The 11789-nt window shown below is 47.2% G+C and overlaps 2 protein-coding genes across 4 annotated transcripts; one reads left to right on the top strand and one right to left on the bottom strand.

Annotated features, from left to right (window-relative positions):
* Positions 1-75: 75 nt before the first annotated feature.
* Neu3 (neuraminidase 3) lies at positions 76-11239 on the top strand. 3 transcript variants are annotated; one of them, NM_001393673.1, is made up of 3 exons: positions 76-317; positions 4720-4931; positions 9285-11223. In NM_001393673.1, the coding sequence occupies exons 2-3, from the start codon at positions 4725-4727 to the stop codon at positions 10332-10334; spliced, it is 1257 nt and encodes a 418-aa protein (NP_001380602.1). In that variant the 5' UTR covers positions 76-317; positions 4720-4724; the 3' UTR covers positions 10335-11223. The 3 variants fall into 3 exon arrangements, with proteins under 3 accessions (NP_001380602.1, NP_446462.1, XP_008757888.1); NM_054010.2 differs by having other exon boundaries at positions 76-327; XM_008759666.4 differs by lacking the exon at positions 76-317 and adding an exon at positions 6372-6479 and having other exon boundaries at positions 4806-4931; positions 9285-11239.
* On the bottom strand, positions 6910-7425 carry LOC102553078 (ubiquitin-like protein FUBI-like). Its single transcript, XM_039101101.2, has one exon. The coding sequence runs from the start codon at positions 7369-7371 to the stop codon at positions 6988-6990; it is 384 nt and encodes a 127-aa protein (XP_038957029.1). The 5' UTR covers positions 7372-7425; the 3' UTR covers positions 6910-6987.
* Positions 11240-11789: the final 550 nt, after the last annotated feature.

Genomic DNA, 11789 nt, shown 5'->3' with positions numbered 1-11789 from the left:
GGTGATACCTTCCACAGACCAACCAACGCTTAAGGGCGTGGAGAAGCAAGCAGGGCGGGCACTGCGCGATGAGGGGGCGTGGCTTGGCCGGGGAGATTGACTCCCGGATGCTGTCCTTATCAAGCCTCTGGCGCCTGCTCTCCTGTATGTCCCTTCTGCCCCGAGCTGTCTCATTACTGCCAGCTCTTGCGCAGCTTTGTCTGGGTTTGTTTCCACGTCTGTGGTTTCTGTCGCCGCTACCCTGTCTCCATCGCCCAGCTCAGCTTCTGGCCTTCCTCCGATACTCCACGGGAGAGCCCAGAGAGCCTCCGGAGCTGGTGAGCTGAGGTGGGAGAGAGCCCGAATTCGGCTGGGGACTGTGGGGACCTGTACTGAGTCAGCCACAATCAGCTAGTATCTCACAGCCAGAATGTGTTCTGGGCCATTCTACTTTTGCTTTCTTCCATCTAAAGCCAAACTTAAGCTGTAGTTTAGAACTGTGGGAACGAAGCAGAAACCGAGACTAAGAAGTCTACTTACTACAGAGTTGTGGGCGGCCATAAAGGTCCCCAGGTGGAATTTTTTTGAGACTCAGTTTGCAACTGAGTGATCTCCCCTAAGTTTCCCTCCTCAAGCAAGGATGACTTCAGAAGTCATGCTAAACTGTACTCTCTCTCCGAGAAAGAGAGCAGAGAGGACTTGGTTGGAAGGTGAGAAAGTATGGTACAGCAATTAATAATTAAAGTTATCTGCTAAAGCAAACAACTCCAAAGGAGACCTGTACTTGATTCTTCTCAGTCCCCAGTTCTCAGCACATAGTTTGGGTGAATCCTTTAGGTGTCAATGTCAGGCCACTGTGTTACCGCTGCCATCAATATTATTAGCATAATAATAGTTAATGATAATTAATGACAACTTAATTGTTGAGGTGATGGCGGAACCAAAATTGAATTGTAAATAAAGGTCAACACTCATAATAATTAAAGACATGGATTTGTATAGTGCCTTCAAGTTTATAAAGCACTCTGGAATGGTCCTCATAAGTACACATTATTCACCTTTAACTAGTCAGAGCTAGTCATGGTGCCTTGCTCCTGTGCACTCAGGAGGCTGGGGCATGAGAATCACAAGTTCAAGACCAGCCCAGGTGCTAAGAGGAGGAGCTGTAATTGATACAATAAGGCTTTGTACTGAGAACAGCACCGTGATGTGGTTTCACTGTGAGAACACACATCATCAATGTATATGCACATCTGTATGGCACAGGTTGTGTGGAATGTATATAAAAACCTATTGCTGCTGGCTCCATGATGCGTAAGAACGCGAAGTGAAGTCAAACATGGTGTCAGGAGACAGAAAACATGAAATGGGGGAAGCTGCAGCCAGCTAATGGTAACATGCTGCTTCACTGTAGATGTTTAGTAAGTTTGTATTCCAAGATAGTGATACAAAGTGTAGTCTAATGGATGTATGCAAGCCAGTAATGTAGCTTTTTTTTTTGTCATTTCAAGTTGTGTGAGCTGTACATAAATGTTTGTATAGGTCTGACATCTTATATGAGTGAGGTGTCAGGGCTGCGGCACTCATGACTGAGATGTCTGTAGGCAACAGGAGCTTCAGCACTGTTAGAATCCTGTGGGACCACCACACACATGCAGTCTAGTATTAGATTTTATGTAGTACATGACTACTGTTAAACGTCAGATTCAGATATAATGTGCCCTGTTTGGCATGGTGGTGCACACCTGGAATCCTAACACTCAGGAAACTAAGGTTCAAGGATAACAAGTCCAAGGCCAGTCTGGGATACAAAGTGAGACATTGCTTAGGAAAAATAAATATGTAATGATTTATAATTGAAAAATAGTGATCTAGTGAGTGCCATGTATTGTGAAATAGGCTTTGTAACAGCTATTTAAGGCCCCCGTGTTCTTTTTATGTAGAATTTAATTCATTTTATAGATGAGGATCTTGAGTAGAGCCTGTAGTACTCTAAGCCAAGTCCTTCATTAAGCATTGCCAGCGGTGGGACTCAGAGACAGAGGCGTCCTTAGAATAGAGCCCAATGGTCCATGGAAGGAGAGAGCCGGAGGGTGGAGAGCAGCATGCTCTAACATGCTGAGAAGACAGTCCACCCAGTCTTTTAATTATGTGGTGGGAGCCCAAGCCTGGAAGGAAGGGCGGCTTTTCTTCTGACTCGGAGGCCACTTTTGCTCTTCTCACAAGTGAACCACCATTCTCTCAATTTAGTGATCGATTGAGTCATTCATATGTGTTCCAATTTTCTCTTGCTTGACTCAGGCTGTAGACAGACAGGAGTGCAATATTCCTATCTCATTACCTAGAAAGCTTCCTGAGAGACTGGTCTAAACTGATCGTTTCATTCCCATCAGAAACTCTGCAGGGACTCCCTGTCTGTAGGATCGATACCACAATAAGGTGACAAAACCCATCAGGATCTAGCTCTGCTGGTCCACTTAGTCCCATCTTTGCTCACAGGCTTTGCGCTCCACTTCCCCAACAATTACACCAGCCTCCTGGAAGCCTCCCCAGCTCATCGTTGTTGGTTACCTAAACCAGCAACCTCGCTGCTTCTCACCACTTGGCTGACCTGATCTTCACTCTTTCTTTGCTGGTTCATCTGTTCATGCACTCAGTTAGCCAGCAGATATGTGCCAGAGCCTATCATAGACCGTGCCTGGTTCTAGGTGTAATTGAGGAGTGCAGTGAAGAAACCACAGAGGTGGCAATCTCTTCAGAGATTTTGGGGGCTGTAGGAGATAAGAAAGTAGTGGCTTTTACTGACAAATGGAAACCCACTCTACAAGGTTACTGAGGAGTGCTGAGTGCTCCCCGGGTCAGAGTTCAGCCTGAGCTGAGTGCAGACTGCCATCTTGGGGACCTGACACTGGAGCTTTGTTTTTATAAGCATGCACTTATAGCCACTGCTTGGGTAGGTGGAAGACTTTTATTGTAGCTAAGAGAGAGGCATCTGGAAGGAGCCATGGCTACCTCTCAGGGACAGAAAGAGGAGCAGACTGGTGATTGCCAGGACTATGGGAGCAGAGAAGATAGCAAAGATTGTGGGAGAGCCCTGCCAGTGGCTATGCTGTAGCTGTAGCTGTAGCTGGAGGAGGGCAGGCTAGCTGGAAATAGCCTGGGAACTATTGTGGGGCCTCTGATCTGTTGGAAGCCTGTTTGGTTTAGTAGAGAACTAGAGGCCCTCTCCAGACACTAGGGTTCTGTAGGAGAAGATAAGAAGGTAATGGCCTTTACCGGCAAACAGAAACCCACTTTACACGGTTTCTAGGGAACACTGAGTGTTCGCCGGGTCAGAGTCCAGCCTGGGGTGAGCACAGACTACCACCTCGGGGTGTTGGGACCTGATCCTGTGGATCTTTTATTTTGTAGCATGCATTGAGTATGTGTACTATTTGAGAACTCTGACAGTGAGAAGTCCTGTGAAGAAACAAGCAGGGAACAAGGCACAGAGGTGGCAAGGGCATTGTTGGGTAACAACCCAGCAACTGGATGATATTTGAATATAGCTTCAGGAGGTGAGACAGTAGATGATGTTTGACCAGAACCGAGGGAAGTGAGGTAGGGAATTGTGCAACTATCTGGAAAAGAATGTACCAGGCAGAGGAGCTGGCTAGCTTGGCCCAGTTTACCCTCTCTGAAAGTCCTTTGCTGGAGCCTTGATCTGCACAGTTGTGCCTTTTCTGTTTTCCTAGTTGCTCTGTGTTTATCTCTAAGACAACACTACTGCTTCATATTTACCTGTGTGTATGTCTGCTTCACTCCTTCTAACCTTGAGAACAGGTGTCTCCTCAACACCCATGTAAAGGCCTCATACATGTAGGCACAGAAATGTTTATTGAATAAATAAAGAGGGGGACTCATTGGCTTAGCTCTTATGGGCTCCCTCCCTCCTTCCCTCTCTTCCTTTCTTTTTTTTTTATTTGTATAAATTATTTGTAGATGGGCCTTGGATGACAGATCATTTGAAAGATTAAGTCTTAAAGTTTACTTTTTTTCCTGTTTGGCCTGAGTCCCTTCTGTGGTGTCTGGGAAGTGAGGCTTCTGGGCTCTTCCGTGCTCTTTCGGTTTCCGGAGGCTTCTACTGTCAGTGTCACAGACCGGCTAGCCTAGCAAATGGCAGCTAAACTATCGAGAAGGCCCATGTAGCTGAGTGTGCACAAATGTCATCTCCAGGGGGCTGGGAGTAGGAGCAAACCCAAAGCCAGCTATTCCTTGAGCTGCACACAGAGGGTCACACCAGCCAAAGCTGCAGGTCTACCTGCATTAGACCCCCCCCTCTGGAACTGAGATCACACCAAGATGCACCCTTTGAGAATCTACACCCTCTGTTGTGTGTACCCCTCACACAGTGAACTACAGGGCAGAGCATGGATTTGGCATGGATGAGAAAGCAGATTTGTCTTTTATCCTGGGCTTCAGGATGGGGAGGAAGCTTGCCTAAAGCATTGTTAATCTCGAATGTTACTCGAATGGGTTTGGGTAACCTATGAACCCTAGGCCAAGGAAAGGACGTATCCAGAGAACAGAGTTGTTGAATGAGGGTGCATAATATTTGCTTTGGGATGTTGATACCATGATGCTCTCTGTATATGAAAAAGTGGATATTCAAGTATATCCACAGCTCCCATGTGCCTTCAGCAATGAAATGACCAAGAACTTGTATGCAGACCCACACTGAACTGTTTACTGTCCTTACAGAAGTCATGGAAGAAGTTTCATCCTGCTCCCTCCGCAGCACTCTGTTCCAGCAGGAAGAACAGAACAGGATTACCTACCGGATCCCAGCACTGCTGTACATTCCTCCCACCCACACCTTCCTGGCCTTCGCAGAGATGCGTACCTCAAGCAGAGATGAGGATGCTGTCTACCTGGTGTTCAGACGAGGGGTGATGAAGGGGTGCTCTGTTGAGGTGACTCATCCCAGATATAGGCATGGGCCTCTCTTGGGAATTGGTTCTAATGCTCTGTCTTGTTTTGGCTTGCTGGGAGCCAAAGTGGTTTAACTAATTCACTGCTACAGGCCTCATCTTCTCTCCTCAGAGCTGAATGCACTTCCGGGTCTCTTCTTTTCTCCCCACCTTTGACCAGCAAAACTTTGTGTGGGTAGCTAAGAAAGGGAAGGCTTTTACTACGTGGTTAGGGACACACAGCATCTTCACAGCCTTTCTGCCTCCTAGGTTTTGATGTCAGTCTGGCACATGGGGCAACGAGGCTCAAACACTTTGTCACTTACCCTAAGCCATGCATCTATAATCCAGCAGGAAAAACATATCTCAGACTCAGGCTCAAGCTCCCAAGGCCTCTGTGGTTCATTCAGACCAGATGTGGCCGGCTTTTTGTTCCTATGCCCTGGTAAGGCCACCCAAGGAAGGAAGCACCATTTGCTCAGCTTTGCGAGTACTTCATCCCTGAATCTGCCTGCTTCTCTGCCTCTTACAGTCTGAGCTTCATATCCAAGGTGAGGGCTCTGCTATGTTACAGTGACGACGCGACTGCCGAGCCCTTGTCCTTGCTTTAAATCCTTCTGAGGATTTTGTACTTTGGGGACTTTCCAGCTCCTGTTCTTCATTGTGTCTCCTTAGGTCCCCTCAGGAGCTTGGCAGATGAGACTCCACAGAGGCCCAGCCCCGTGGCCTGACAGGGCCTGGAGCTCTAGCTGTTTCATTTGCTCTGCACAGGTTATCACCTGTGTTCCTGTTGCTTCTCTTTCTGGCGGGGCCAGTGAGCTACCAAGCAAGGCTGTTGCTGGTTTTGTCTCCCGGTTTGCTCTTGAAGAACGCGCTGCAGGGCCTCACTGTCCAGCAGTCCCACGGTTCCCACATTGTCTCGTCACTGCACTGACTTTCACTCTTTCCTTAATGGTAGAGTTTTGAAATTAGGAAAAACATTTCTCAACATAGCACACTGATTTCATTAGCAGCTTCTAGCTTAGCAGTTAGGGGCATAGCTTTAGTCAGTGTCCTAGTTAGGATTACTGACTCCTGGCTGTGATGAAACACCAGATGAGGGTTTATTTCATCCTACATTTCCAGGTAACAGTCCAGCTCTGAGGAAAGTCGGGACAGGAACTCAAACAGGGTAGGAACCTGGAAGCAGGAGCTGATGCAGAGGCCACAGAGGGTGCTGCTGACTGGCTCATTCAGCCTGCTTTCTCATGGCCTGGCTGGCACCTCTCAATCACTAATTAAGAACATGCTCTACAGCTGATCTTATTTCTCAGTTTCGGTTCCCTCCCCTCAGACAACTCTAGCTTGTGTCAAGTTGACTTAAAACTAGCCAGGGCAGTCAGTGTACCCTGTTGGATTTCTGAACTTGGGTCCTTGCGTGTTCTCTGCTTTATCCCTTAACAGGATGTAGTTGAGAATGTGAACTACCTCGTAAGAACACAACACTAGACATCCTTCTCGGTGGCCAGCTTCCCTAATACTTCATTCATATAAGGATCTTAATCATTGATGGTAAATTGCATGTTTTAAATGAGATAGTCTCTACTTCTAACCATACAGTGGTCTTATCCCTGCCTTCTTGAGCAGTCATACCATAAAGCCCTTTGGCAGAGAGGCACTTCCATGCCCCCTACGGCTTCCTTCCTCAGGGCCGAGAAGGTCTTTTAGTGGCAGGCTTGATTTGGCATCTGGTCTCCTGAAGCTGCAGCCTGGAGACCTGTCTGGGCTGTCTTCTCAGTATACCAGGCACGTCCAGCATGGGCTTGGCTCCTAGAGTGGAATTTCCTGTGGGGCATAGGCAGGCCTAGCACAGGAGGTGCCCTAACCTGGCACCTGTGTAGATGAACATTTGATAGAACCCGTCCCATATCACCATATATGAACAAAGGGTCATCTCCCCGTTCCCCATTAAACACAACCTCATGAGTTGGGATGCTTACTCTTTTTTTTTTTTTTTTTTTTCTGGGCAAAGTGGCTTTATTAGTGTGGCAGGATCACAACAGGACTTAGGAATCAGGACTTAGGGGCCCTTCCTCTTGCCAAAGGTGGGCACAACATTGACAAAGCGTCGGTTGTACTGCATTCGCCTCTTGGCCCGACCAGTCTTCTTCTTTTCCTGTTTGGCCATCTTGGGAGTCTGACCTCTCACTTTCCCAGCACGAGCCAGAGAACCATGAACTTTACCTCCCAGCATGCGGCCGGCTACCTCCAGAGTGGTCAGGGCCTCTACACCACACTGGCCTAGAGTGGCCTCATCCTCCAGCGGCGAGCCTGTCAGAAGCACGACTTGGTCTTCGGGGGCAGTGCCTTCCAGTGAGGCCACATGAGCTTTGATCTGGGCGACCGTCTCCTGGTTGGTCACCTCGAGGGTGTGTAGTTCCTGGGCACGGACAAAGAGCTGCATGTTGGCTACTTACCCTCGGACGCCGCTGCTGCAACCGCAAAGATGGAGTCAAGAAAGAGCGGGATGTTTACTCTTTTTCTTTTCTTTTCTTTTTTTTTTTTCTTTCTTTTTTTTTTTCGGAGCTGGGGACCAAACCCAGGGCCTTGCGCTTGCTAGGCAAGTGCTCTACCACTGAGCTAAATCCCCAACCCTGGGATGTTTACTCTTATAAGCAAAACTACCATGAAATACGTTTGTAAATTTTTTGAAGAGGTTTATTTAGCTTGCTGGTGAATTGCCTTGTGCCTTTTCTCTCAGTGTGTGGTGCTAGGATCCAACCCAGGGTTCTACATAAGCTAGGCACACACTCCATCCTGTTCGACACCTCCAGCCTTTTATTTAATGAACACATATATCTTGGCATAATTTTCCAGAACTGAGCATCCTGGCAAAGGATAAATGTATCTATACCCAAGAACTCAACTATTATACTCCAATCCATATATTAAGGAGCCTATTTGTCCATATTTTTTTTTACCAACGATTACCAAGGTTTATAATGTAAAATATTGTTAGTTTAATTCCAATTTATGTTTTGTTTTGTGTGTGAGGTTGAACATATTTTCTTCCTCCTTCTGTAACATGTCTGCTCTTTGGGGAGCTCCGCCTTTCTTGTGGTGTGTGTAACTAGTCATTATCTCTTTTACTCCTTTTGTAGCTCCTCTGTTCCTCTCCATTTGGCCAGTGAGGAAATGCCAATCAAGTCTGCCCAGATTCTCGCAGTAGTGATAAGAGCAGGCTAGGGCAGGGCTCTCTGACTCTGCTTGAGTCTTTAGCTCCTCTGCATTGCTCTCCCACCCTAGCCCAGGACGAGAAAAGCCCTTCAGTCTTGAACTTTGCTGGGAACGTCCCTATCTGATCCATTGTTTATGTTTCATTGTTCTCTCCCCCCAGTCACGCCCCCTCATCTCTGGGCCCTCTGTTTGTCTCTCTGTGTACATGCGCCACAATACATGTCTGGCGATCAAAGGACAAGTGGAAAGTCCTCGGTTCTCTCCTTCTACCATTGAGTCCCAGAGGTCAGACTCAGGTCACCAGGCTTGGTGGCAAGCATCTTCACTCTGAGCCATCTCACTGGACCCGCCTTTCTTGTTTTTTTAAAAGATTTGTTTATTTATTTAATGTACGTGTGTGCACTGTTGCTGTCTTCAGACACAGCAGAAGACTTACAGATGGTTGTGAGCCACCACGTGGTTGCTGGGATTTGAACTCAGGGACTCTGGAAGAGCAGTCAGTTAAAAGCACTTTTTAACCACTGAGCCATCTCTCCAGCCTGCCCCCCTTTTTTGTTTGTTTGCTTTTGTAAACTTTTATTGGCTGTGCTCACATGCCAGGTATTGGAGATACAAATGTACACAATTTAGGTTTTGTTCAGAAAGCTCATGGTCTGAAAGAGGAGACAGTTACCAAACATATGGATAGTGTCATATAGATGCTCTAAGCTCTTAGAGGAGTGAGTTTCCAGGAAGACTTTCCAGAGGAGGTGGCACTGGAGTTGGATATTGGAGAATGATTTGGAAGTCCGGATGAAGCAAAGAACATTCTTGAGAGAGAACAGCTTTTGCAATAGCTAGCATTTCCATTTTTCAGATTTAAAGCCACCTTGTAATAGCTGCCAAGTTAGTGATCATTTGGGCCTTCAAGATTCTGTCCAATTCAATGTCACATATTGTTTGAAAAAAAGAACTGATGCTTTTTTTTTTTTTTTGGTTCTTTTTTTCAGAGCTGGGGACCGAACCCAGGGCCTTGCGCTTCCTAGGCAAGCACTCTACCACTGAGCTAAATCCCCAACCCCAGAACTGATGCTTTTAATGAGCCTCTTGTCTTCATTTAGAAACTCATGTCCACTGTCTCCTTCTCTTTCCCTTGTCTAGTGGGGCCCCCAACAGCCACTGATGGAGGCCACATTACCTGGGCATCGCACCATGAGCCCCTGCCCTGTGTGGGAGAAGAATACTGGCCGTGTATACCTGTTTTTCATCTGCGTGCAGGGCCATGTTAGTGAGCGCTGGCAGCTTCTGTGGGGCAGGAATGCTGCCCGTCTCTGCTTCCTTTACAGTGAGGACTCTGGGTGCTCGTGGGGTGAAGTGAAAGATTTGACTGAGGAAGTCGTTGGCTCAGAGATGAAGCACTGGGCCACGTTTGCTGTGGGCCCAGGTCATGGCATCCAGCTGCAGTCGGGGAGGCTGCTCATTCCCGCCTATGCCTACTTGATATCATGCTGGTTTCTCTGCTTTCCATGTTCAGTCAAGCCCCATTCCCTAATGTTCTACAGTGATGACTTAGGAGTCACATGGCACTGTGGCAAGTTCATTAAGCCCCAGGTGACAGGGGAGTGCCAAGTGGCAGAAGTGCCTGGGAAGGCTGGTAACCTTGTGCTCTACTGCAGTGCCCGAACACCAAACAAATTCCGAGCAGAGGCTTTTAGCACTGATAGTGGTGACTGCTTTCAGAAACCAACCCTGAACCAACAACTCTGCGAGCCTCGTGGTGGCTGCCAAGGTAGTGTAGTGAGCACCCGGCCTTTGAAGATGCCATACACATGTCAAGACTCAAGTGGTAAAGATGTTCCCTCTACTCAGAAATGCCCTCTGATGGACAGATCTCTGGAGGTGGAGGAAGGAGCTGGAGCACCATCAGGGACATGGCTCTTGTACTCACATCCAACTAACAAGAAGAAGAGAATGAACCTAGGCATCTACTACAACCAAAACCCCTTGGAGGTGAACTACTGGTCCCGCCCGTGGATCTTGAACCGTGGGCCCAGTGGCTACTCTGACCTGGCTGTGGTAGAAGGACAGGGCTTGTTCGCGTGCTTATTTGAGTGTGGGGAGAGGCATGAGGATGAGAAGATTGACTTTTGTCTGTTTTCAGACCAAGAGGTCCTGAGCTGTGACGACTGTACCAGCCCTAGTAGCAACTAAGGCCAAATAAAGACTGATGGGTGAGGCCCAGCTGTCCACAGAAGGGAGTGGCAATGGCAGCTGGGATAGCAGAGGTCTCTGATGTCCACAGAAAATCTAAGAACTAATGATCTGCTCCTTGCATTTTTTTCCAGTTTTCCCTCAAACGAGCATAGTAAAAATTGTGCCATATCTTACACAACAAGGCTCTTTGAGCTGGGAGTTTGGAGACTGTGCTGTAGTTGTGGCTCTGCTGTTGGCTTGCTTCAGGACTCTGGATGTATCCCTGAACTCTTTGGACATCGAGTCTCCATTTGTATAATGAGAAGATTGGTGCAGGATCTCTTCCCTTCCCTTCCCTTCCCTTCCCTTCCCTTCCCTTCCCTTCCCTTCCCTTCCCTTCCCTTCCCTTCCCTTCCCTTCCCTTCCCTTCCCTTCCCTTCCTTTCCCTTCCCTTCCCTTCCTTTCCCTTCCCTTCTTTCCTTCCCTTCTTTTCTTATTAAAAGGAGAGGCTGTGTGCTCACTTCCTGCTCCACAAACCCTGGATTCTGATCTGAATTGGAGCCACAGACTTGTCTTTTCAAATGATTCACTGCTCACCTGAGTATTAGGTGCTAAGTAGGTGCTTTAGGCTAGAAGAAAGATCTGTGTTGTATTTTTAATAAGAAAAAAATCGCGTTATCCTTCCAATCATACCCAGAGCTGTGCAAATTCTCTATCTTAGGAGACTTGAGGGCTGGAGAGATGGCTCAGTGGTTAAGAGCACTGACTGCTCTTCCAGAGGTCCTGAGTTCAAATCCCAGCAACCACAGGGTGACTCACAACCATCTGTAATGGGATCTGATGCCCTCTTCTGGTGTGCATGAAGACAACAACAGTGTACTTAAATGTGATAATAAATAAATAAATCTTCAAAAAAAAAAAAAGACTTGAGAAAGCAGCATTGTAAGGTCAGATGCTTTCTCCAGCCTTGATGCTATGTTTCACCTCTCCTTCCTCACACAGAAAACAGTTACTAGGGAGAAAACGAGAAGCCTGTGCCAGCGGCCCTTGATAACGGGCCGCTTGATAATGGTGCTTATTGCTTTTGATGCCATTACCTCTATTAAAGATGAATCTGAGTCAGAGGTTCTTGGCTTACTTCAACTACATCCACCCATCTCCAGGTGGACATTCAAATACTGCGGAAGAGTCGACTAAGATGAGAGCTGTGTGTGCTAGCCTGGTTCCAGGTTACTCACAGTGCTTCCTGGAGCTGGGCTTTTATCTGGTGCCAGGAGCATTTAGGAGAGGCTAAAAGCTAGCTTGTGATCTACCTGAGATGGTTTCACCATGGACTGTGAACAAACATACATATATATATATACATATATATATACATATATATATATACATGTATATGGTGTGTGTGTGTGTGTGTGTGTGTACTGTGCTGTAGTAATACTATATAGAGTAATACATGACTTCTTAATTCTT

The sequence above is a fragment of the Rattus norvegicus genome, chromosome 1, assembly GCF_036323735.1.
Source record: "Rattus norvegicus strain BN/NHsdMcwi chromosome 1, GRCr8, whole genome shotgun sequence".
NCBI classification, from domain to species: Eukaryota; Metazoa; Chordata; class Mammalia; order Rodentia; family Muridae; genus Rattus; species Rattus norvegicus.
This window is presented reverse-complemented; position numbering and strand designations above follow the sequence as displayed.